This window comes from Camelus ferus, chromosome 17 (genome assembly GCF_009834535.1).
Source record: "Camelus ferus isolate YT-003-E chromosome 17, BCGSAC_Cfer_1.0, whole genome shotgun sequence".
In the NCBI taxonomy this organism is placed as follows: domain Eukaryota; kingdom Metazoa; phylum Chordata; class Mammalia; order Artiodactyla; family Camelidae; genus Camelus; species Camelus ferus.
Window position 1 is genome coordinate 22,630,404 of NC_045712.1, and position 27,603 is coordinate 22,658,006.

At 44.3% G+C, this 27,603-nt stretch overlaps 1 protein-coding gene across 2 annotated transcripts in view; it reads right to left on the reverse strand.

The window, feature by feature from the left end:
- The window catches only part of CACNA1D (calcium voltage-gated channel subunit alpha1 D), a 294,778-nt gene that overhangs the window by 103,777 nt on the left and 163,398 nt on the right, over positions 1-27,603 (reverse strand). The window contains exon 8 of one of the 2 annotated variants that reach the window (XM_032458261.1): positions 22,968-23,071. In XM_032458261.1, the coding sequence (XP_032314152.1) occupies positions 22,968-23,071 (104 nt within the window). Of the gene's footprint in view, positions 1-22,967; positions 23,072-23,634; positions 23,739-27,603 lie in introns of both variants that reach the window. The other variant, XM_032458260.1, reaches the window with a different exon arrangement.

Genomic DNA, 27,603 nt, shown 5'->3' on the forward strand with positions numbered 1-27,603 from the left:
CTTCCCAGACAGGAAATGGATCGCTGGTGAAAACCACTATTTTCCTTAACCCTTACTTCTTGCCATCTCCTTTGCCGGGGACAAAGGGAGCAGAGGGAGTAAAGTAGGAGTGACACCAAATATACTTTTTTCTATAATTTGGACATTTGGAATCATTTAACTGTTCTACACATTAAATTTTTAAATTACACCAACAATGTTGGGATGGGGGAAAAATAGCTCTAAAACAGAAGTGAATTGAAACAAATGAATCTGGTTGTACTTCAAAGGAACACCACAACCACCCTGAAGAAGAAAGATAAAACTAGTTCAAGTAGCTCATGAACACGTGACTGCATCCTCCCGGTTGTGGGCAGGACTGGAGTGAGGGTGGAACCACAGACAAATGCTGAGCTCTTCTTAGTCGGCTTGGTTTTCTGTAGCAATATGGATGGTATCATGCTGAAACTATTTTAGATGTATTACAGGATTTAACAAATGAGTTAATGTGTCAATGCTGTTGGGAGCCAGGGTTCTCCCTGTGGAAGGGATATAGAAAGATGAGAGGCAGAAGATGAGAAAGAACCCTCTGGGTACTGATGTGATTCATGACTTCTAAAGATGTAGGCATGTGACTACATGTATAAAGGTAAGGATGTGTATGTAAATGCATGAACCTCTTAGCTCTGTTGGAAGTATCTAGAAACAAAGAAATCCCCCCCGTAGCTATGAGCACACCTGGCACCCAGATCTCGGGCTCCAATACCATTTCCTGTTAAAGGGATAAGCAGTCTTTCGACAAATGGCTGATTCCAAGGCTGGGACAGGGTAGATATAGGACTAAGAAAGTAAGAAAGTGCTAAACACATAACAAAACACACAAAAAACACCAGCCAAAAAATATTATGATGGGGGCATGAGAAGCACCTCCCACTGGCCAGATCTGGGATAATCTGAACCTCCAAATAACTAAAAACAGTAAGAAATTTTTAAATATTTAAAAATAAGTCAGTCCACACCCCTTACAAATTAAAAAGCAAATGAGATAAAATATTAATAAAATATTCATAATAAATGAATTAGAGTAAAGGACACATGGATTACTCACTAAGCTATTCTTATTCCTACAACTTTTCTGTACATTTGAAATTACTTCCCAAATAAAAATTTTTTCGAAGTGTTTAGAAAATGTAACCATACTAATCAAATGCCAGTTTATGTTGTTTTACATTCATTTCAGCTCACCAGGTAGACTGGAGGCTCCTCAAGGGAATGGACAATGCTATCCATCTCGTTAAGTTTTCCTTTCCTCGTCTCTGCTCCCCTGTGGAGGCCCCTTCAAGCAAGCATGAAGACTAGGTACAAAAAAACATACTACACACAACAAAATGAGCCCTACTCCTGAAGAGGCCAGAATGCCTCAGGACAGAGAGCCCATGGTTCCTGCGATCACTCATACGCCTGAAATAAGTGTATATTTTAAAAAATTGAAATACAGTTAATTTACAATGTTGTGTTAGTTTCAGGCATAGAGCAAAGTGATTCAGTTATTTTATATATTCTTTTTCAGATTCTTTTCCGCTATAGGTTATTACAAGATACTGAATAGTTCCCTATGCTACATAGTAGGTCCTTGTTCATGTATTTTTATACACAGTAGTTATAACATAGCATTTCTGTTAACCCAAACTCCTAATTTTACCCCTTTCCCCTTTGGTAACCAGAAGTTTGTTTTCTATGTCTATTTTTGTTTTATAAATAAGTTCATTTGTACCACTTTTTTTTAGATACCACAAGTAAGTGATGTCATATGATATTTGTCTTTGCCTAACTTCACTAAATATGATTATCTCTAGGTCCATCCACATTGCTGCAAATGGCATTATTTCATTCTTTTTATGGCTGAGTAATATTCCATTGCGCGCGCGCACACGCGCGCGCGTGTGTGTACACACACACATATACATACTACATCTTTACCCATTCATCTGTCAATGGACATTTAGGTTGCCTCCATGTCTTGGCTACTGTAAACAGTGCTGCTATGAACACTGAGGTGTATGTATCTTTTTGAATTAGAGTCTTCTGTGGATAGATGCCTACGAATTGAGTGTCTGAGCCCATGGGCACTATCGAGCAGCCTCCACACCAGGCTGCCACTTTCCCTAATCACTTACAGGCCTGTGAGGGGGATTTTCTGTCTCAGGTTGTTAGAATATCTTCCCTCTGGGTCTATGTCCCATAAGGGGCAGTTTCTCAGTGAGGAGCCTCCCTGTCAACCGGACCTGACAATCCCCAAGGGCTCATGCTGGTCCGTCTGCACACACCTCGCCCACTGAGACAGCTGGAGGGGCCTGCCTCCCTCTCGGCTGGTTACCACCACTGCAGACCTGGACGCTGTCTGTCTGCTTGGAATGCCTCAGGGCGTCTCACTGCTGCCCTCAGGAATCAAGATCCAGCTCCACAGCCTGGTGCTCAGGGCCCTCTGGCCTTCTCCCTTCCCGTTCTCATAAACATACACCTTGTACTTTGGCCACATTCTTCCCCACTTTCCCAACCCTGTGAGCCTCTGTCCACAGAACTCCATCCACTGAGCATCCCTCTCCTATCTTTGAATTCCAGCTCCCCTTTCAAGATACAGCTTTCCCTGGTCACCCAGCCATCGAGTGCTGCCCTCCTCCGAATCATCAGAGCTCCCCTCACTGAGCACTAGCCGTGGACCTGTGAGTGCCCTCACCCCACCCGCCTCCTCAGTGGCGTACTTCAGAGTCCAGCACAGTTCCTCGCACCTCATCCTCACTGGAGAGGGCAGCTGGTGACGGAAGGACGTTGTCACTCTTGTTACAGGGACACTGAGGCTCAGGGAGTTTGGTCACACAACCCATCCAACTCCTGAATCCACCCTCCTAAGGACCTCAACATGGCACACAGGAGGCAGAGGAGGAAGAGGGCAGACGCATGAAGTGATGAGGATAAAAAATGAGCTTACAGTCAGTCCAGGAAAGGCCTTAAACCCCAAACTGAGCGATCTGCTTCCCTGTAGGCAATGGGGAACCAACAGAAGTCTGATAGGAGAAAGCGGCCATCAGCTTTGTCTCACAGAAGTGATATGTGGAGACAGAACAAAATAAGGAGAAAATGGTGGTAAGGAGGCCAGAAGGAATTCAGTCAACACTGGGTGAGGGATTAGATTAAACATCAATAAAAATGTGAGTAAAAATAACAGGATCCTGATAAAATTCCCAACTTTCTGCCGCTACTATTTGGAAAAGCACTTGTGAGGCCTGTCACCACTGATCCCCGCACCCACACCCCCTACTCACCGGTCCCTTTCACCTCCACCCTGTCCTTGCTAGCCCCCTAGGTCTCACTCGCACACCCACCGCTGACCTCTCAGCTAATGCGGATCTTCCTGCAGGACATGCCAGGTAAACATTCCCTGCCTAAGTGTTCAGAGAAGAAAGGCAGGAGGACCTAAGGGCAGAGGAAGGGCAAACAGGAGGTTAGTGGAGAAGAAAGGTCTCAGAAGAGCCACATTCCTGGTCCTCAGCCTCTGGAAAGCTGCCACGGAAAAGAGGAAGCAGACCCACTGTGGGCCCCAGGGAGCATGTGGACGTTTCCGAAGATGCTTTCAGTGCCAACGTCAGAAAAAATTTTGAACAGTCCAAGTCCATCAAAGGTGGAACGAAGAGCCTTGGAAGCAGCAACTTTCCCAGAGGGTGCGGACGGGGACCTGTGGTAGAGAAGGACTAGCCATCGGTGGAGAAGCTGGCATACGGGGTGTTGTAAAGACCTGTTGTCTGTCTTCCCCAGTCCCCACCACATCCCCTATCCCCCTCAGGACAGTACTTGCCCTGCGTTGCATTTGACTGTAGCTATAAGTTGAGTCTCCCCGGCTTCCTCTGTGGCTCAGAGGGATGCAGGACACCCAACTGCTGTGAAACGGTCCCTTCCCTGGGCAGCAGCTGGGCACCCTCTCTTAGACCTGGCAGCCAAAAAGCAGAAGGGCTGAGAATGATCAGAAAGAATGGCCAGGAGGGGTTCTGGCTGCAGAGCTGTGGTATAGCCCTCTGCCCCACCTGCTGGTACTCACAGAGGCCACAGCAAAGACCTTCCACTGATAGAGAGGCCAACAGAAGAGGACAAGAGGAAGCTCTCGCAGCCTGAGCCCTGCCACCTAGAGCAGCCCCTCAGCCATAAGCACACTCACTGGCCCTGGGTCCCAGCTAACCACCAGCAGCAGCTCCAGAGAGCCTGCACCTCACGGCTGGGGCTGACATGGTTTCCCAAAGGTTCTCTGACAGTAACGGAAAGAAACCTCTTCTGTACTGAGATCTTTATTTGGAGTCCTCAGAGGGTCTTAATGTTCACTGTCCACAGGGCCCACTAACTCGGTGTGGGACGGCAGGATGAGGATCCTCACTCCCATCTCACAAAGGTCAAAACTAAGCTTCAACAAGGTGATATTACTGACCCACGTCACATGCCAGGTAAACAGGACAACCAGGTTCTGAACCCAGCTCCAAACCTAGGTCTTTTTCCACAGGATTCCCAATCTTTGCCTCCTGGCTCAGGAGATGCATAGGATGGACACTTATTAGTCAGGATAGGAAGGGAGGGGTGGGATGGAAAGCAGCATTTACCCTCGCATTCTGATTTTCTTCCAGAGCCAACTCGGGCTGAGAGAAAGTGAGCAGCACCGTTCCTGTTCATCTCCCCACTTGCTGACCCACTCCCAAGAGGGTACCACTCCAGGGAGAGTCTCCCTGCCTGGAACCAGCCAGCTTTCCTGCTGGGAGCCCCTATGGAGCAGCCCCAGGAGCTGGGCACACACCCCACACTCTGCAGAGCCTCCCAAACCCCGATGTTGCCCAGGAGTTACAAGGCCTGACACCCCAACCTCCAGAAGCCCTGGTTCAGTAAACACTACCGTAGAGAGAGCACGTAGCCTAAAGAAAACTATCATCGTGCAGGTCAAACATGACTGCCACAAATGCAGAAGGACGACACACGGTCTGCTCTGGAATTTCTCATATGCCGCATAAAGTAAGTGGGCCACTGGAAATCACGGTGATTTAGAGACGATGTTTTTTTCTTGGATTGTAATACTATTTGTTTCAACCAAACCCACACAAATAAAATTTAGGCAAGTTAAATGCTTTGAAATTTACACACACGCACGCGTGCAGAGAAAACAGACACAAACAAGCGTAAAAGCCTCTAGTGAGCAAGGCCAACCAAATCAGTAGGGCTCAGATTTCTATAAAACGGATGACTCAAAAATTCATCAAAAACAAAAACAAACCTCCAGAAAGCAGCATTTATAAAAAGGCAAAGAGTAGGGGGACACAGAAGAGCTAACACACTGATACTTTTTTTATCAGCAGAGGCTAGTCTTCTTTAGACCTAAATTATTTCCCCTACACAGACATAAAGGAAATAAAACAGAATGAAAGAGTAGTTTGATTCAAAAAAAATTTTTATGTTTACATTTAATTTTTTGGAAAGTATGTAAGTTCAGTTCGTGTTCAAAGAAACTAGGTATTTTGTAAAAAACAACAACAACAATAATGTGTGATGCTTCATACCAATTTCTTTTTTTTTTAACTATTGGCACTGGTTTGGCTCAAAATTCATCAAAATCGTTGGCTTTGTTCCAGTCTTCTCTGAACCACAAAAAAACCAGGAGTAGCCAGAACATGTTTTCTCTGCATGAAATAAATAGGCCAGACTGGGGGCGGAGGGCCTTGGACGGCAGCACTGGCAGTAAGATCTGCTCGCCTGCAGGTAACGCTCACGAGGGAAAGAGGACTAACCTGTGACAGCGCTCGTCAGTGGGGTTAGGCACTGGCTACCAGGAAGCGGAGGGGAGCCACTGGCCAGCAGAAGGGGCAAGAGAAAATGCAGGACCCCTGTTTACACAGCAAGCATGTTGAGAAAAATGTTTAACAGTCACATTTCTTGGGTGGAGAAAGAAAAGTAAAACAAGAGTATGAAGTTGTACCTGGAGCCATGAAAGCACTGAGAAGGACTAAGATTAAGCACTTGAAGCTCCAGTAGAAAGAAAAAGATGGAATCAGGGCAAAAATAATGGAAAATTAAAATTTCAGCAGATTGGAAGGAGTGAAAAAAAAAAAACAATCACATTTCCAATAATACAACTACATTATGACTATTCTTTCATTACTGAAATAGACTCCTTGCATAAAGGGCTTCGGTGCCTTCTAATTTTTCTGTTCTCAAAGGTTTGGCTGCATTAAGAGATTTTCTCAAGGCAACCCTCCCCTTTTCATGTCCTTGACCGCTTGTATTGACTTAAAAGTGAAGATCCTTTATATAGAAAACAGTTTCCACATTTCGAGATGAACCATTTTCAAAGTAGGTGTTTCCCAGCTTTTAATGACTAGGTGGAGTTATCTGCTGTGAACAACAGTGAGGTGGACTGAACACACCAAACCTCAGGGACGGGTACGTGTGGCACTTACACTGCACCAGAGGATCACGAGTGGGGACCAAGTGAAGCAATGCGCTATCTGTCTGGCTTTCTTATCTCTCCCCTTGGTCCTTTCTGACCACTCCCTGGCTTTATCTTGGAGCTCCAGCTGTCCTCAAGTTCCCTCATCTTCTCCAAGGCCCCGGAGACCTCTTTCAGCTCCAGGCCACTGTGAGCTGTTTTCTAAGTGAGGTTCAACTAACTGCTCTTCCAGATCCCACCCTACTTGACTGGATCAGCCTATAAAAACATTTCTCCAATTTGCCCTGCAATTTGTTATTTAATAGTCTCTTTTACACACCAGACTGTGAGCTCTGTGATGAAGGGGCTGTGAATGTCTTATCTTGGTCTATCGGTTCCTCATCACAAACCCTGGCCATTAGTAGTTGCCCGATAAGAATAGGCTGAATTTAATGCCTAGTTTCATAGGCTCAGGTCCCACATTAATGATAATCATGTCAATGACATGGATTGTGGGCTCTGTGTGGCACATACTTGACCACAAATGCCCATGTAACTTTCCATCTCCTAAAACCACATCCATCATTGCCATTAAAAACAAAAAATCTAAGCCAGCCAGAGCCCTGGACAAGTCTAAGAAGTTATCCAGGGAAATAAATTGTCTTAGAATGAAATATGCTTTCCTTTCCCCACATCTTGTCTGAGGACAGAAGAGCTGTTCTTTCTTTGAAGAGTTAGTTTCCATGGCTACCACAGACATTTCCCCAAATGGTAAGGATCCATGCGGGTTGCATGCTAAAAAGTCAGACTTCTTGTTTCAATCTGTTTTCTAAAAAACGTGTTTTAAAAGCTGTTCTTCAAGAAACATGGGCCTCTTGTCTGACATCCCTTTCTCCAAGAGAAATATTTCAATCAAGTGAGCCACGTCAACCTCATTACATATTTTCTTGAAATACTGCCCCTTAAGAAGTCACCTGAGAAATATACCTGCCTAGACTTGTCAGATTCTGGTTTGAAAGAAAAATAAGGAAAACGTGTACCTGAAGTCTGACTTGGGAAGGTAGCAGAACCATTCAAAATCAACATGTGGGGTGGGACCAGAAGCCCAGGGCCCATCCTGCTTATGCGCCAACACAGTTTGCTGCTAAGGGCCTGGTTAAAGAGAACGAGATGGACAGACAGCTGCACTGTTCAAGGGCAGCTGGGCAGGGGGTGATTTGGGTCTGACTACAGATGAGCCACACTGGCCCAGGGAAGAAGCTGAAACTGAGCCCACCAGCAGGGATGTCCTCAAAGCAATCCCTGTAGGAGTTCCCACCCAAGCCCCACTCACTGGTCACGTCAAAGGCAAAGTGCCTGGAAAGAGGCACCAGAGGAGGTGGGCTCTCTCCCAGGAGTTCCTCCTTGAAGGGCAGGATGGGTGAAGTGTCCTCTCTGAACAACCGGACTTATCTGAGAATAAGGCAACAGCATCCTATCATAGGGAAGACTCAGAGATTCAGAGGCCTACCTCTCAGAAACAGGATCCCAAAGGACCACTTGAACTAGAGTGGGACTTCTTCACAAGCAGTTTTAAGAGGAAAAAGAAACCAGTTTCTTTGAAGTCTTTATATTTCATGATTCTCCTTTACTTTGAGTAATTAATTTGGAAAAGAGAAAGAAACTGACAAAGCATGAAGAATGGAACAGGTCAGGATGTATCAGCACAGACCCCATCTGGTAGATGGGGTCCCACAGGGGGTTCCCCCTCACCACACACAGGAAACGCTGCCAACCGATGAGAGAGCAGCTTGGGCTCTGGAGACAAGCAGATCCAGAGTTCATCCCGAGCTTACTCAGAATCCCTTCCTTACTTGCTGTGTGACTTTGAGAAAAATCGAAACCTCTCTGAGCCTTGCTTCCCTCATCTGTAAAACTGAGGCAAAACACACTTAACTGGAGTAGGTGAGAAGATGGAATGAACCAAACTATATAAGGCACTTAGCCCAGCACTGGGCATCTATCTTAGCTGCTATATTAACAATGAGCAGTAAAGAAAAATTCTCTCACATAATCCATACTCCAGAGTTGACAAATCCACAGATCTCCCCTCATCTGAGAGACACTGGCCCACACCATCTTCCATGTGGTCTCCTTCACTTCTACCCCAGCCTGGACTTCCAGCTCCTCACGCCCACCCCACTACTACAGCCCCCACTGTTCCACCCAGGGAGGCACCAGCTTTGCCTTCTAGGCCCAGCTCGCCTCCATCACCTTAGTGTTCCAACACCTCAACAGCTCCCATAAATTAAAGACAAAACCCCACCTCCCTCATTTGGCATTCCCAACTACACATCCCTCCCTGTGCCCCACTGCTCCCCAACAACACAGAGCACCCGACAGCCCCACTGGCCAACTCCTGAAGCTCCTGTTTTCCCCACCATTTCCGGGATCTGGGCCAAGTCCTCCTTTCTTTACATCCTGACAAATGTCCTTCCTTCAATGACCCACCTGAGTCCGGCTTCTCAGGAGAGCCCTGTCTGCCCTGCCAGCCCTCCACTGCTCTCCCAGAGCACACTGCTCGGCACAGATGGCGCTGAAGGCTACTTGACAGATGGCGGGACGGCGTGTAGTTGTTGGCATCCTCACAGGGAGGGCCATGGAGCTCCTCGATTTATCTCCGTGAGCCTGTCCATAAGTAACGGCATATGACTCAAGGACAGGTGGGCCTCTGGGCAGGTGGGGTGCCATCACCCACTGGATTAGAATCCTTCAGATCCCTCTAGAAAGCCTCCCAGACTCAGAAGCTGAAAAGCCCCAAATGCTTAGAGGCTCTGAATGTGCCAGCAGATAACTTAAACAAAGATTTATTTTAAAGCAGAATTTCAAGGGAATGATCTAGTTCCGAGTGGATTAATATTTCATCCCTGAATCCAAACTAAACTCTTATGACAATCAGACTTTGAGAAATTAGGTTAGTGCTTAAGTGCCACTCCAGGTCCCAGAAAGATGAGGGGCCCTGGAGACAAGAACTGGCTAGTGAATGTTCAGACTGCAAATAAGGCTTTTCAAACTCACAAGAGCAGCCTCCTAGAAGGAGGCAACAAGCTAGCCAACGCTGAGCACACCTCATATCTGCAAAGGTCTTTATGGTTTACACAGCCCCTTCCCATCCATTTCTCTCCTCGGTTCTCAGGACAGCTCTGTAAGAAAAACTGCACAGCACGTGGGGCCACTTTAGGCAGGTGAAAGCCTTGACTTGGAGAAGTGAAGTTATTGATTGAAGTCACATCTCCAGGAAGTGTGGCACTGGGACAAGAACCAGGACCCTGACCTCCAAACTCACACTTTCCCCACTACGACATGCAAAGACCAATAACCACAGCAACTAGTAATCCCCTGGGCCAGAGGAGTCAGCACAGTGTGTGTGTGTGTGTGGGGGGCACTCAGAATCCCCAGCTACAGCAAGGCCATGACCCTCGGCTAGGCCATCCACATCTGCTGGAATTACCAGCACCTCCAGGCTGTCTCTGTAGACTGAAGCTTCTGGCACACATCTCAGGCCAGGTGAGCCCAGACCACAGGGGCTGGGCAACAGTGTCCCAGACCAAGCCAGCCAGCGTCTCTGGTAACCGAGGACCCTCCTTCATTGGGAGACCTCACCCGCACTAAGCCTCTGCACTCTTCGCTGATGCCATCAGTAATTGCCTAAAGTGCAGGGCACCCGTCCAAGGCCCAATCCCCATCACCAAGTGCATCTTCATCCCTGAAGTCCTGTCACCAACTCGGCCTCCTCTCACGCTTCAGCCCTTCCCTGTGCCCTCAGAAACTGCTGCTGCAGAGAGCACGTTCTCCTGTACCCTCCACCTCTTCAAAGGGATCCCCCTTCCTCCTTACTTCATGGGAAACATTGGTCACCCTGGAGCTTACTGCTTTGCTTCCCTTGCAGTCCCTTCCAGACCCCACCTACCTCGGGGTCTCAAGGTGGAGCTGACAGCCCCCTTGCTTTTCTGTTTTTCTCACATCTTGACCAATACTCCCTCATCCTGCTATAAAAATCAAACAACCACCACCAAAAAAACCCTGTTCCTTTGAGGACAGTGCCAATGGGCTATGTGACCTTTCGCCCTTCCTCTGTGTTGTCTTCTACTAACCCCCTGAAGTCTTAGGCTCCTGGCCCCCAACATTCCTCCCCATCCCAAGTTCTACCATCTTCATCTTCCTGGGGGACTCCAGTAGCCCTTGGTTGACCCTGCCAACCCTCGGCTTTTCAAATCCTTGATATATTTTCAACCCTTCGATTTTACCACCCCTAATCATAAATTCAAGCTCTCCACTCTCTGACCACAACCTCCTCTCAGAAAGTTGGCTTGTATTAACTACTCCCACTATAAACATTAACCTCTTTGAAATGTCCAGTCCATTGACCTCCCCCATTTTCTCAGTCCATCAGGCCTCTCCTTCCCTCCTGATCTACCTTAGATTTCATGATCCATCAGTAATCCATTCAATGAAGTTCTTGCTGATACCCTAAACTGTCTTCCATCTTTTTATTAGAGACAGCAAGACTTTCACCCCACATGCACTCAAACACCCCTTTTCTCCATATGTAAGAGCAGGCAAACATGGCTACAGAAAGCCATACAGTGGGATGGACTGACACCAGTGTGGATCCACCACTGCCAGCTTCAAATAGGACTTCAATGCTACTTATCGTCCACCTCACTTCTCTGCTCCCAGCTCCCTACAGTGACTACCTTGAGCCTTCCCCCACTCTCTCTCCTCAGACCCGACTCTGCCACCTACCCCAGCATCATCAACAGTGAACCCCGTCTCCTGCTTCAGAGAAACTACTACGCAGGACTACTCCTAGCTTCCCACTCCCAAACCAAACTGACATCTGCCCCATCTCCTCCTCCTTTCTTCTTGTTACAAAGAAAAGCATTTTTTCCTAATACTACCTGTCTTCTGACACCTTAATAAATTCAGTTTTCTAGTCCTTCCATTTTTTTGAGGTCTTCTTTAATTCCCTTCAGCAGTTTTGTGAAGAGATCTTTTACACCTTTCATTAAATTTATTCCTAGGATTTTGATTTTTTTTAGTCTATTTTTCACATCTTCCATGTCTCTGTTTAACATTTTGAACACATGGAATATAGCTACGTCTCTTCTCATGTCCTTTTCTGCTGATTCTAACTTCTGAGTGAGTTCCAAGTTTGTTGCGATTGATTGATTAAGTCTTCTCTTATGGGCCATGGTATCTGCTTCTTTGCATGCCTAGTGGCCTCTAATTGAATGGTAGACCCTAAGTTTTATCTTGTTGAGTGCTAGGTACTTCTGTATTTCTACAAATACTCTAGTACTCTGTTCTGGGATGCAGTTAAGTAACTTGGACCAAACTGTTTGATCCTTTCAGGTCTTGCTGTAATGATTTGTTAGGTCATTCTGGAGCACTGCTTAGTCTAGGGCAAATTAATTCCTCAGTATTGAGGCATATCCTTTGAGTATTCCACCCAATGTCCTGTGAATCATGAGTTTTTCCAGTCTGGCTGGAGAAAATAAGCAATATTCCTGAGCACTGAACACCAAAACCATCCTTTGTAATCCATTCAAACGTTCTTTCCCCAGCTCTGGGTTAGATCCCTCACATACATGCTGAAAAGTACTCTGCTGAATACTTAAGGGAGACCTTCTGTTGATCTCTGAAGTTCTCTATGAAATTCTCTCATCTCTAGTACTCTATCCTGCTTTACACTGTTCATATTTTAGTTATTTTGGCTTCTTCAGAGTCTTAGCTTCATCTTCTCAACTCAGGAAGATCACAGGGCTCTGCCTTGGTTCCCACTCCTTGTCCTGGGGCCCAGGAATTCTCTTTAGCCAGTAAACCGGGACAATCATGGAGCTTATTTGATTTCCCGGTTCTCAGGGAAATGTTCTTCACTGCCTGATGTCCAGGGTCTTGAAAACCATTGTTTTACATATATTGTCTGGTTTTGGTTTTGTTACAGTTGTTTCAAGTGGGAGGGTAAATCTGGTATCCATTACTGCATCTTGACCAGAAGCAGAAGACTCTTAATTCTATTTTAACGGTATTTTTAAATCAATTTTATCGAGATACAAGTTGTGAACAATAAAATGCACACAATTTAAGCTTATCATTTCTAACAGATTTTTCTTTTTTGATTAGTCTTGCTAAAGACTTATTAATTTTATTAAGCTTTTCAGAGAGTACACTCTGTCTTTGTTAACTTTTCCTATTACTTGCATTTCCTATTTTACTGAGTTCTTTTTTTCCTGCTTTCCCTGAATTTAATTTGCTTTTATTTTCTAGAGCCATTGATGTGAATATAGATCACTGAATTTAAACCTTTCTTCTTTACTACCATAGGTATTTAAAGCTGTAAATTTCTAAGCACTCCTTTAGATGGATAATGCAAATTTTGAGATGTATTTTCATTATTCAGTTTAAAATTTTTCTCATTTAAATTATTTTTCTTTAAATTCTAAATTATTTAGAGATGTGTTACTTAATTTTCAAATATTGTGAACGACTTTCTAGACAGATCATTGTTAGTGGCTTCTATTTTAAATCAATTGCTATTAGAAAAAAAACACTTTGCAAGATTTCAATCTTCTGAGACAGACTTTTTATTTTTAACAGCCAAGACGTCATCTATCTTGGTGAATGTTCTATGTGCACTTGCAAAGAATGTGTATTCTGCAGTTATTGGATATAGTGTTCTATAAGTATCAATTAGGTCAGTTCGGTTGGTAGCATTCAGATGTTATCTATATTTAGTTTTTTTCATCCCTTTGCTCTTCAATTATTGAAAGAGAACTATAAAAATTTATCTGTTTGTGAACTGATTTATCCACTTAATTTTGACAGCTTTCCCTTCATGTATTTTAAAGCTTATTAGATACAAACTCATTCAGAATCATCGTTCTCTTGGTGAATTGACCCTTTTAGGAACATGAAATGTCTCTATCTCTGAAATATCTCCATCTCTGCAAATATTCCTTGTATAGAAGTCTATTTTATATATTTGGTACTAATGTATTTACCCCTTTCTTTTATTTTTAATCTGTCTTTATATTTGTAATATCTTGCATTCAGCCTGACAATTTGTCCTTTAATTAAAATGTACCCATTTGCATTCAATCCAATTATTGATACAGTTGGGTTTATGTCTACCATCTTACTATTGGCTTTTTTTGTTCATTCCATGTTTTTTCCTTATCTGTTATCTCTCAATTTGTTTCTATTGACTGCCTGCATCTTGATTATAGATCAGGTTTTCCTGCTTCTTTTTATGTCCTGTAACTTAAATGATACAGGGGAACATTTGGGGAACATCTGGATTTTGGTGTCTTCCTTTAATGGGTGCTGATTTGTTTTGGCAGGTGTTTAATTGACCACTTGACCTGATCCTTTTGATGCTTGTTTATAAGACTTGTTAAGGCAAGTCTAGAGCGGCTCTTACTCCAGGGCTACAGTCTCACCCCTAATGCCTGGCTTTTCTGTGGTCTCAACTGAACGTCCAGTGTATTCATCAAGATCAACCTTCTCCAGTTGGTCAGAATCCCTCTGTCTCCCAACACTGAGATTTCCAGCAGCTCCCAGCTTTGTAGTAGCTGTTCTCTACCACGCCTCCCTAAATTCACTTGGTACACGGCAGCTTAGTACATGGTCAAATATTTCAGAGAATCCTTATTCAGATTTTCGGAGCCCTGTTTCTGCACACCTCTCTCCAGTACTCTTCCCTGAGAACTCCAGCTATCTCTATCTCGGCAGCCCATAATCTGCTCTTTGCCTCTTGAGCAAATAGACCACCATCCTCTTCTGGGCTCTGCCTCCCTGAGCCACAATTCTAAAAGCATCGCTGGGCAGAAAGCCAGGACAATTGTGGCGCTTACTTCATGTGTTTCCCTTCTCTTAAGGAACCCAATCCTATGCTGCCTATTTCCATCTCTGGAAAAAAAAAAAAAAACCTGCTTCATATATTTTGGCCAGTTTTATAGTTGTTTATAGTAAAAGGTCCATTCTGGCCCTGTTACTCTACTGTGGCTAGAAAAGGATTACAATAGCCTCGAACCACCCACATCCAGTCCTGCATCCATCCAGTCCATTCATACTACTGCAGCCAGAGTGACTTTTACAAGCTGATCCCCCCCCAACATTAGGAAACAATTTTAAACAATCATAAAAGTAGAAAGACTTATACAGTGAACACAGATGCCTACCACTTAGTTTCCACAATTAACATTTGCTAATGTTTTTTGTATCTCTTATCTCTCTCTATACAACCATAAAGTTACCTTTTTATTTTTGAAGTATTTTAAGGTAAGTTGAAGACATCAGAACACAGAGTAATTTTTGTGAAACACAAATATAAATTACATCACTTCTGGCTTAAAAATCATCACGGGTTCCTTTACCTTTTAGCTAATGGCCAAAACTCATGACCTGGTCTTGAAGGACCTTTATGATCTGGGTTTTGCTCATCAGTCTCTCTTCTCTCCCCTCTTCCTTCCCAGCCCCCGGGGTACCTGCCATTCCAGCTCTGTTCAGTTTCTCCAACGCCCTCTACTCCTTCCCATTGTAGGGCCTTTGCATGGGCTTTTCCTTTGACTGTAATACCCTCCCCTAGCATCCTCTCCCATCTTGCCTGGATATAATGGCTCTTCATTCATCCTTCCATTCCTCCAGGACTCTTCACCCTGGACATCCATTGTGCCTGTTAAACACTCTCACAGCACCATGTACCTTTCTCTCAAAGAACTCGTAAAAGTTTATAATTTTTGTCTCCCTCATTAGATATAAGCTTCATGAAGACAAGTCTCCATTTTGTTTCACCACTGAAACTCCAGTGTCTAGGAAGGTGCTTGGCAAATACATCTACCACTGTGTAGGCACTCAAAAAATATTCATTGGTGGGTGGGTATAACTCAGTGGTAGAGTGCATGCTTAGCATGCATGAGGTCCTGGGTTCATTCCCCAGTACCTCCATTAAAAATTTTTAAAACTATTCATTGAATGATGATTAAGCAATTTCTTCCTAAGGAATCTAAGAGAAAAATACCTAGCAAGATTTTCTGCTTCTTATTAGTCTGCTACATTGAACCCAACCAGGTAGTACAGGGTCAGCCCTAATATCACCTCCAGGCCACACATAGTTGCCCTCGTCCAGATTGCTGGGAACAAAGTTGTTCAGAAAGCCCTCCAAGACAGGTAATTCACCATTTACCAGTGCTCTTTTAGCCCTGACCCATCCAAATTCTCATAACACTGTGGATCTGTACCTTCATTTCCTTCTCAGAGATATAGCTCTGACTCTCAGAGGGGTTTTTTGTTTGTTTGTTTGTTTGTTTCAGAGGAAATATCTTTAATACTATCTTTAAGAGTTTAAAACAAGACAGTGTCCAACAACTCACTCTGTGCCCCTCCCCACAAACTCTCATCTTACAGACCAGGGCAATAATAACGGCTCTCCTTTGCCTGGTGGGACCTGCAAGTGCTCTCACAGGGGAGAAGGATATTTTCATCTTGGGTGCCTCATTTGCTTAAACACTAAAATGTTCTAGGAAAGGAACAACTGCTGAACTTTAAGAAGAGCTCCCTGTACTACGGACATACGGGTCTTGGTACACTGAGCTGCCCCCACTACACCAATATTTGATTTCTGTAAGCAATTTTATCAGCCTATAAAAGAATATTACACAGAAGAGAAAAAAAACTGGCAGAGGTTAACAGTAGCACCTTAGGGCAGCTGTCAATACATTTCTCACAGAAGTTAAATTATTAAATTCATAAATAACCCTTTCACTGTAGAAGTAATCGCAGTTGTTAGTACCACCAACCGAACAGGGAACACAGGAAAATTATGGCTTTAATTTCAACCATTAAGGTACCAGCAGTTTTATCAAGAGCTGAGCCTTTGCATGAAAGCACTGTGATGAATTCTGCTTTAGGACAGAGCTCTCCACTGGCAAAATGGGTGCTCAGAAGGGCACATGGGGCCAGAGGTGCCTCCTGGGTCCTCAGAGGTTTTTGCTATGTGCTATAAAAAAAAGAATTCAGTCAGGAATAGATGACAGCCGCAGCTGATGAGTGAGAGAGCTCTGCTGAATCTGCTGCTAGTGCCTGGCTGCTGTCCACTGCTGTTGCCAGGGAAACAGACGTCAGCTTGATGGAAACAAGGATCAGCGAAAACTTTCACTTACCTCGTTTCCACTGATCCCAACAGCCATTTCTATGGAAACAGCAGCTACGAGCCAGCAGCAGAGAGGTTACCACTCACTTGTTGACATCAGATGTGGCTACCGGCCTGTGCATTTCAGGTGCCATAGTACCAACAGCACCAGGATCTTGCTGTCAGCTACCTCCGACAGCCTTTTAACTCTGCAACAAGCAAGTTCAGTGTTTAAAAGTATATGGAAATGTTTAGCTTGGTTCTTCATTAGAAAAAGGAAATTTAGCATTCTTCCATGTAAAGCTTAAATGGGGCTTAATTTCTTGTTCTACCAAAGCCAAACCACGTGAAGTTACTAAAGGACCACAGACCTTTCTCTCAGCCTTTCAACCCTACTCACAACATTACTTCCAAGTTCAAGAAAAGAGACCTCTGACTGTGTGGACAAATCATTCACATATTAGCCTAATCAAACCAAAGGCAAATCCAGCTAAATATGGGCAAGTATTTAGCTACAAGTGATCATTCAGGACATCTTTGCCTGGAATTCTGCCAGTCTGACCATCATTAATAATTACACACAGGAAAATCTTTTTTTTTTAAACTGGATGAACTCTCTACAAAGAACCCTTTATTTTTAGACTAGACCTCTATGTGCCTTCATAATCTGTTGGTCAAGATATGGAAGCAACTCATTAACTCAATACAATTTTATTTTGTAATATAGTGGTAACCAATCATGCTGATAGCCTGGTTATCCCATTACCTAACAATACTCTATTTCAATGTTGTAAGCAATTCGACTACTCTTCTAAGATGCAGATATGTGTATGTACAGGAAATTTTGTTGTTCAGATGTTGGTAAAGTATTGAATGAGAGCAAAATCTAATCCCAGTCATGAATAATTTATAAGAATGCCTATTTCCAGAGGGTACGTCATCACAAGCAAAACCACCACCATCTACCTACTTGGGTTGCCAACATTTAAGGGGAGGCAATCAGAGGCAATCTCTGATTTACCATGGCTCATAATGGTGTGAATTTAATGGACCTGGGTGTAAATTATGCTGGCTCCTAAATCTGAACCTATTCTGTAAAATTCTGATGTAATACAGTACAGTCTCACACCACCACCACATTCCCTCTGCATCCCCCTGGACCAGAAGTTACACAAGTAAAGTAACCATGACCAAATCTCTATCTAGGTTTTGTATTCCAACTCTTTCCACTATCACCAAGCATCCTTTTCCCCCAGTTACTGTGGATTAAAAGAAACCAAGTGGGTTGAAGAAAAATGGGAGTGTCCTGGACAAATGTGAATGAAGTCTGAGGATTAGGAGATGAAATTAATCAATCAGGCTTTTTTTTTTTCTTTAAAAAAGTGATTAAGATAGAGGTTCATCTCAATATTGGTCAGTTTGGTATACAATTAAAGAGCCTTCATTTTATGACACTGAATTTATAAAAGAAAAGAGATCTGTGTGGATAAATATTTTATGTATGAAGGAAGATCCAAGCACCAAGACAACAGTATTAAAAACAACTGAATAGAAAACCTATTCATACCATAGGATCCTAAAATTGCCCTTTGGATTCACTGTGAAAAATGGCATGTGGGCCTGATTTCAAAGGCTAACAGAAAGCAGATGCATCAAAGTCTGGGTTACATTACACTAATCTCTTAAGGGTCTTTTTATCTAATCTCTTTCTGGCCACTGCTAAATGCCAGGGATATGACTGCCACTATATAAATATCAGATTATCTAAACTTCTCAGGAGAAATCCATCTAATAGACATCAGAACCTATCTAAGCACTGTGGGTCCTTAGTCTATTTTGGGCAGAGACAAAGGCGAATCAAATCTCTCCTTAACAAGGTCGTATAATTGACCAACTTCTTAATAATTTTCATTTTATCCTCCTGCACCTCTAATAGCATTGCTGAACATTAGATCCTCTAAAAGCAGAAAGCACAGAGACTATTTAGTTTATTAACTCCTGAGTGAAATCGACATGCAAATTAACCCCAATCTATAGGCTTGGTTCTCAAGGAAAAAATTTAGTTTAAAAAGACTGAGTTGATTAGATTTTTCTTGCATCAAATCTCACTCTATACGCTCTTCCTCAAGCAAGTATCCTAACAGTGACCAAGCTCTCTCCACTCTCCAGCTCACTAACTCCTCATGCAACTCCACATGGTTCATATTATTAACATCATTTCACAGACAAGGAGAGTAAAGCTCAAAGACCCAAGTCATTTTACCAAATCTCACAGTTGGTAAAAACTAGAGCAAAGAGTCCAGTCTTGATTATCCGACTCTAAAGCTGATGTTTAACCACTATGTTACAGAAATGCCATTCTCCTCTATTTGTGCAAGAGGAAAAACCAGACATAACCTCAATGATAATTTAGAGCTGCATAATACTTTAGAGCTGACAGAGAACCTCCACAGCCTCCTTGGGACACTGAGTACAGTATTAACATGCGTACAAAGGATGTTTCTCTTGGTCACCTCCTGGGAAGTCCAGAAAACGGTATATTTTAGTTTCCAAACAGCCCCCTTAGTTGTTCCCACTTCACTCAGGGAGGGGACTAGCAGGAGGTCCGTGGATTTAAGATACATTCAATGAGTACAATTCTTCATAGGATATATTCTTCAGAGCACTTCTACATTCATTAGTTGACCTCAAGTCAGCCACCCTGCAGGGAAGGCAGCACGGCAGGACCCCAGTTTGAGGGCGAGGGGATTGAAGTCCTGGCTGCTCGGTGAAGTCACAGAGTTGCTGCGTGACACTGGCAGGACCAGAAACCAGGCCTTCCAGTTCCTGTCTCATCTACCAGTCCCTTCCTGGGGGTCTTCACTCCCATTCAGGGGCTCGGAGGGCCCTCTGCCTAACTGCGGGTATACCTGGCATGGGGTGGGCCCCTGTCCATGACCACCATTTCCCCGGGGAACCCGGCAGTGTGTCTAAAGAAGCAAAGCTCTGAAACACCACTGCGTGTTCTTATCTGACCTACCTACTGGCACAAACCCCAAAGGGGACGAGGAGTTAGGTGAACCATTTCAGAAGTGAAAAACCATCAAAGCCACCTTAAGAAGAGACATAATCTGTCTGAATCGTAGGCTTCACTGAGACAGCCTTTCCAAACCCTGGTCATCATGGGACCATCTCCTTAAAGACGACTTAATGTGAAATAGCCACCCTGGTTACAGATGTTCTCGGCTCCTCCCACAGCACACAATCACCAGAGATAAGTCTTTACCCAGGACCGTGCTCAGCTACATGGGGCTGAAGTTCACAAACTTCATACTCACCTTGAGAAAAAGGGTCGGTGGTAAAACCAATGTTTTCCCAACGTATATCAGTCTTAACAATGCTTTAAAAATGTACCAACATGAAATTAAGCATGTAGATTAAAATCTGTTCAAGGATACAATAGGATGGCATGGCCATACAGGAAAAAGGAGGAGCCAAGGAGCAGAAACAAATATTTCCACATGGTTAACAGACTTAAAGACACACAGCATCATTTAATGACTCTTCATCAGAAAGCAGCAGCACAGTCTTAAGTGTCTAAAATGGGAGCCTTCTAATTCAGGGCTTTCCAGATTACATCTGTGTCAGTCTGATGGTCCCTAAGGGACCATCCGACCTAAGTCATCTTCCTTTTAACATTTACGTCCTTCAGGTTTTGTACTCCCTCTAGAGTGCCCCCCCCCAAAAAACTGGGAAGAACCCTAAGGTTAAAATCAAAAAATTTTTACGTCAGCTTTAACAAGAAAATGAATACAAATGACCCATTTAGATTTTTTTGTTGCTCTGGGGGAAAGTCAAGGAGGAAGGAGGGCAGAGGCAAGGAGGACAGAGGACAGAGAAGCCCAGGTAGCTAACTCTTAGGGGAGGAAGGAACATGCCAGCTCATCATCAGTACCCCCAGTCACACTCCCCCCACCCACGCCCCCGCAGATGCCTTATCTTTTAAGATCTAGCTCACAGACAGGCAGCTTTCACAGCCCCTCAGTCTCCACCTCTACTCTAGCTTGGCCATCCTGCACTGCTTAACAATGTTTCCCTCACCAGACGATGAACATCTGAGCATAAGGCCCCCATTTATGTCTCAGACATCTTGGCACCCTAGCCTCTGGCCGAGAGCCGGGCACTCAACAGGAACTCGGGAAATGCTGACCAAATGAGCGAACACCGCTGAGAGACTGCTCTGCAGACGTGGTTCTTACTTTCCACAAAGTGCCCCCCAGCATTTCCCACCAAGTGGCCTTACAGGTAGGGCAGAATCAGTGTGCAGCCCCCAGGAGCTGGGGCACAATGTGGAACTCATGGACAATTGCTGGGAAGTCTTAGATTTTATTTTTAAAGTTCACATATCATTTGACTCCTTCATAAAGGATCTAGTTTTGTTCTGACACAAAAATGTTTTACAATTACTTATTTTCCTAAACTATGTTTAAGTAAACTCTTCGATTTATCATGATGGGTGCCTATTTTCATCTTCCAGCTTTGGGTACCCCCTGGGGGGGGGAAGCATATATTTAAAACTCACCATGATAATGAGAAGTCCCTCCCCCCCATTTTTTCCATCTTTTTCAGATGCTCCATCCTGCTGGGGTGATGTTCCTGCTCTGGGGAGCTCTAAGATAAGGCATGTCACAGGCACTGTTAAAATTAGTCGTTTCCATGGCCTCAGTTTAGTTGGGTTTAGAAGACATGGGGCGCCAAGGAATTCACAACAGAGCTGCTGTTAACCTTGTATGGGCCTTCCCTGTGGTGAAATCAACATGAGACTGTTTCTCCTGGGATAAATTCCACCCTTACAATCCCAACGCTAACCTAAGGCGATGGAAGGTGTTAGGAGGAAGGTACTTTTCAAAGTTTTAAGTGAAAGAACAGGAGGCCTGGGGGCCATTCATCTGCAGAAAGAAGCTTTGGTCTGGGTGGTGGGCAGGGGTATGCTGTCACACCCCTACCTCAGTCCCAGCCCATCCCCCCACTCCTCTCACTGTGGGACAGAGGCTCCTGGACAGGGGTTTCACGTGACAGGGTGTGCCCATGGTGTAAAAAGTGACCACACCTAGTCAAACAGAATTCTAAATTTATTATCCCCTGAAAACAGGCTGGGGAGGCTAGAGGGAAGATGAGGAAAGGAAGCAGAAATGGGTAACTAGCTCTGTTTTCTGCTCTGGAAAAAGCAGCGTTTAGAAAAGTGCGATAAAGGTCTCTCCATTGATTCAGTATTGCATAAAGACATCACCTCCCCCAGATAGAAGCTCAGAAAGACAAAGATAAAGAGAGTGAGGAATAGATAAACTGACTTGGAATCAAGTCTATCAACAGGATCTCTCTCCTGAGGATGTCTGAGCTCAGGGAGTGACAAAGGCTCCTCTGGGGACATGGGCGCCTCCTGGGCTTTGGCCACTCCAAGTCCCCCCATCAATGGTGATAACCTGGCACTGCTCCTGAGGGTCTGGGAGCCCCAGTTCCCTTCTCTGGGGTTCCTCCCTTGTCTGAGGTCCTCCCCTGTCTGGGGTGGCTGTGGGACGGGAAGGGTGCACGGCTGCCCAGAAGGGCTCTGGGATGGTGACTACCGGCAGGGCTAAGGCCCCCTCCTGACCCAGTCTCCACTGAAACCCCTTGATGGACGGTCAATCCACAGAGCCGAGGTGGTCAACAAAATGAAATGTCAAAAACAGTGACTGAGTGACAAGGACAAGGATAAGGCTATAGGAATTTAGATGCAAAAGCTGATTATTACTCTGTATTAAAGAAAGATTCTACAAGTTATGATTAAAAATGAATTTGAGGGAACATTCTCACAATGACAGCAGCAGAAAATGATCCTGAGCTAATAAATGATCCCGATCTGAAGGATGTGCGATTTTGAAACTGTTTATTATTTATGTGCTAACCTAAGCCTATTTCTCCTTTACCATGAAATCTGAAACACCACTGGAAACATTCATGATACATTGTGGGTAACTTAAAAAGGCCACGATATGTACCAAAGGGAAGAAAACCACAAAAGACAAAGGCCCTTTCCTGGGTGAGACCAAGGCTGGGAATCCTTTTACTCAGTTTTAATCTACTTCTACACACGGGCATATTAATGCGACTAGCTTCAGGGAAACAGTTTCATTAAATTACTTGCGTTTGGCAAGCATCATAAACACAGAATCTCACAAACAGATACAAGCAGAAAGAATCACAGTTTAGTCCAAAAGCAACACACAGAGGGGACATCAGAGTCCACACGCATGCAGAGAAAGCCGCAGGGAGCAGCTAGGGGACACGCAGAGCCGCCTGACATGTGGCAGCAGCAGAATGTGGAACATGGATCCAACTGCTTACCCACTAAGGACACCAAGAACCAGGTTAAGGACGAAAAATGAGCCAAGGATGATCAGACTAACAAAATACACCCATGGCCATTCCCATCCTATCGCATCATTTACCTGTAAAATGTAAGGAGATCAGTTATCAGTTATCCATTTGCCAAAGAGCAGAGCCCCAGGACCAGCTGCCAGACCACTAGGGCTTTGACCGAAGACTGGTGCTCCTAGGATGGGACCCCGCCAAGGGCCTTCCATTTTGGTTCCTTCAGTGAGGACATGTTCTGCTGCTGAAACCTACCAATGTGGCCCACAAAAAGTCATTTAGCTACTGCTTTGTACCAATTAATCTGCATTACATTTGGATCCAGACCAATAAAGCAATTACTAGATATATCTCCTTTTAGGACGGACAAATGGGCAAGCAATGCCAACTATTTAAATCCCAAGTGACAACACTGATTAATTTCTGGTCAATAACTATCCTATAGCTTTCCTTCTTGAAGGCTGGTGAGGTTCCAGGAATCAGCTTGATTTGGGAAGCCTCAGCAGAAAAGAAAGCTAAGCATCTTGGAGGACACAGAAAATGCTTGGCACCCGCCTGGCGGCCCCCACCAACAAAGCCTGTGTGGTCTTGGCAACTGTCCTCAGAACTCTGCTTTCAAGATGAAAGAGGTGTAGCTTACCCGCTCAATACACCAAGTACAAGATTTAGTACGAAAAATGACCCAAAGATGACGAGACTGACAAAATACACCCAGGGCAATTCAAATCCCATAGCATCATTCATCTGCAAGAAATAAGACGGTCTCATAGGAGTGGGTTAAAAAGAGAATCTAATAAGGAGAGAGGATCACATTAGAGACAGCATTCTATACATTGAATGAAACATTTACTTTGCTTCAAATCAAACAACAGTAACCAAAGCACATTCATTATATATTCTCAACACACACACACACACACACACAGTCACCAAAGTTTTCTGGGCAAATAATAGCAACAGCAACCTTTGGCCACTGGGAGGGAAATCAGCTGGGATTTGGCTCTTTCTCACAGGAAACTGTCTTGATAAGGGTTTTTTCAGAAAAGATTTTTGTAGAAGAAAAACTGCTGCTTAGCTGGAAACTATTTTCTACTCTTCTCAAGTTATTAGTACTATTTTTGCTTTCAAAATTTGTGATGGTGGAAAAGTCTTAGTTACAGGGACAAATTTGCAACATTTGACTCTATAAATTTTTTTCTTAAAAACCAAACAAAACACCCTGAGGGGGGAGGGCATAGCTCAATCGATAGAGCACATGCTCAGCATGCACAGGGTCCTGGGTTCAATCCCCAGTACTGCCTCTAAAAATAAATGAATAAAACTAATTTCCTCTCCCTCCTCCCCGCAAAAAACAACCCTGAAATAATAACTTTCCATTAGTAGCCAACCTATCCAAGGAAACCTAATCCACTTTAAACCTGTATTATCTGCAATCAGTGAGTGCAAGCACAGCTAAATTAATTCAAAGAAGGAAAGTATTCAGAAGTCAGCTAACTGACACACATTCAAGGGTATTTTGGGGAATGAGATTTTTCCCAATTGCATCCATGGGAAGGATCTAGGAGAAGGGAAAGAAAAAAGCCCCTCTCCCCTACACCTAGCTTGAACCAACAAGACCCACCCTTGGAGAGCTGGCTCCAGCAGTGAGCTTCCCAAAGGAATCTGGCGCCCCTAATTCTGGGACAAGCTCAAGCAGCGCAGTCAGACATGGCTGCCCCAACACATCTTCCCGGGAGAGGTTCAGTCATGAGCAATTTCCCTGCTGGAATAAACAGGTGTTTTAAGGTTCACGGCTGGATGGAACTTAACAGCAGCACAAGTTAGCATTAAATTGGGCAAACACTTCTCCCAGAAAGAAGTTGTTAAGGACCAGTCAGGGGACAGAATGAATGACGTCATGCTTGACTTTGCTAGAACACCCAGAATCTCCAGCTAATAGAACAGTATACAGTCTGGGCCAATTCATAGTTCTTGTGTGCAGGGTCAAGCCCTTAGGACTTAAAGCATGCGCTTTCCTCTACATTATCCGGCTCTAGGTTTTAGCTTTACAGAATGAAGCTCATGCATTTCACTGTTTGTTTCATGCAGAAACCAAATAGAAAAAGAAAACATCAAAAAAAAAAAAAAAAAAAAACAAACAACTAACATCTGTTGCTGAAGTTGAAGGAGAGGGCATTAAATCCCTTCTGAAACACCTGTTTGGCCACATGAAAATTGATGTGCTCAATAGAACTCATATCAGTCTGCACATCTTACATTGGCAATTAGGGTAATGAATGAGCCAGGGCCGTGGCTGCAATTGTTGATCTAATTAAGTTGGATAAACTAATTTCAGCAGGAAGGCCCAGGGTAATTCTTCCAAAGCAACTGTGCCACTAAACTTATTTAAAAACCCATGAGCAGAGGAGAAGAAACAGGCTGCCTGGTGTAGTGGCCAGAGCTCAGCCTGAAGTCAGACCCTTCCACAGAGACCTCTGTGGGCCCATTTCCTCTCTGCTGGAGCAGGAGGAATGCACGTGGCAGGGCAGTGTGTGCTCATGGGGAGGGAAGGATGTGCACGTCCAGGGCCCACACCAGGAGACTTTGTGCTCCCACACTGTGGCAAAGTAGGTCAGCCGTCAGCCGACACTCTGCCCTGCCCATCCTCTTTCAGGCCTCAGTCCCATGGCCCAGAGAATGGCTCCAGGAACAGCTGTCTGCTCCCACTTGAGAGGGAACTTTTCCTCCAAATAAAGAAACTTTTAATTGTTTAGGAATCAGTGTTCAACAGACTCCTATTCTCTCATTTGCTCAAATCAGAAATATTACCTGGAATAACAGCTGGGGGCTGAGGGGAAAACCAAGGCCACAGGAGACTTTAAATTTCCAGAAGGTGGGAAAGAGAAACAAAAATTAAGCTTTAGGGGCCAGTCTTTCTCCCAACTAAACCTTCTCAACAAGGGTCTCTTTTCAGAGGCTAGTATTTCTTAGACCTTACCACACACATGGGACAAGTCAGAACTGGCAAGCTGGTCCCCCAAACCCCCACATGAAAATAGAGACTGTGCTTGGGATTTTGTCTGCATGGTCTTTGTCAACAATGGAGAAATCGGCATGAGCTCAGGCATTTCAATTTAGATTTTTGAAGTATATCAAAGTCTTCATGTGGTGTCACCCAGTACTCAGGAAATAATAATCCATTTGGTTTCAGTTTTCCCTCACTTCAAAGGCTGAAATGCACATCCATGTCTCCAATTAAAGGCTAACCTGAGGCTTTTTGTTTTTTTCTAACTGTTGCTAACACTACTAGAAACTTGATATATTGGTGGTACTTCCCTGAGCATGGAATAAGAGAAAGGCGAAGAAAGGCAAGCTGTTGGTGAAATAGAGAGGGGTCTCCCAGATAACAGGAATGAAGGAGACTGTCAGCTTGGCTGAGACAGAACTTCCCGTTCGGTCTGACAGCCAGCGCTGCCATGGATGTGCTGAGAAAAGAGCTTGGCACTAAAGCAAAAGGCCATAAACGATTTATATGGATAGCTCTCTCCTGAAACCAATACTATTTTACTTAATTTCCTATACTTAAAAACATTTCCTCCAAGTTGAAAGAAAAAAATGAAATCAAGTAGTGTTATTCTGCATCTTGTGGACAACAAAATTGAAGCCCAAGAGTTTTGGTGACCTACCCAAGGTCACATGCCTGGCCCTAGGCAGCCTCAAGGCTCTTTCCTTGCACTTCACCCTTCTGCCTCTAAGGACATCAAATACATGTGGGTCAGATGGCAGCTTAATTATGTCTATGGAATTCACCTCGTAAGAGAGTGCTAAAAAAAATTATGTTTCTCCAGAAGTTAAGAATCCCCTCCCCACACATCCACGTGGCTCTGTTATATGTGTGTCATTCTGCATACTGGGCCCCCCTGCATTTCCCTTGTCAAGACCCTGCTGGCCACTTGCCAGGCACTCTGGAGAGTTGTGTCATCAACGGGCTTGAGAACACTGACTGAATATGATCTTGACAAGATGCAAAATCATCCCTGCAAAGACTTTGTCCACCATATACAAACACCTAAAGGACTGAGAAATCTCCTCGCAATCAACATTTAAAATCTAATCTCCTTAGTTCTGTCTCAGATGCTCCCTTTACATCCTGGTTGTGGATAAAAATGGCATTTAAACATGGTGCATCTACACTGAAGCAATGGGATGAGACACCTGAAGTGTAACTGGTATTTGCCGAGCACCTGCTCTGGGCCAGGTGCTGTGCTGGGCAGGGATGTCCTGTTCTGGAACAGAACTGTGTGGCTTCCAGCCAACCGTGGCCCATAAAGTATGGAAAAGGCTGGGGCCCTGGCTCCTGCCTAGTCTATGCTGAGTTAATAAATGCAATCAACAAGTAATTAAAAGCAACCTGACATGTTTCAGAGAATAAGATCTTTCTGAGCACTCTGGAAGACATTACTGAGCTGCCCCCTAGTGTTTGAGAAGAGCTCATGAACCTCTGACAGTGGAAGAATGTCAAGGACAGAGGGCTGGGTTCTAGTCTAGACCAGGGGTCACTGAACTACGATCTGCAGGCCAAACCCAGCCCATCACCAGCTTCCGCATGGCCCATGAGCTGAAAATGGCT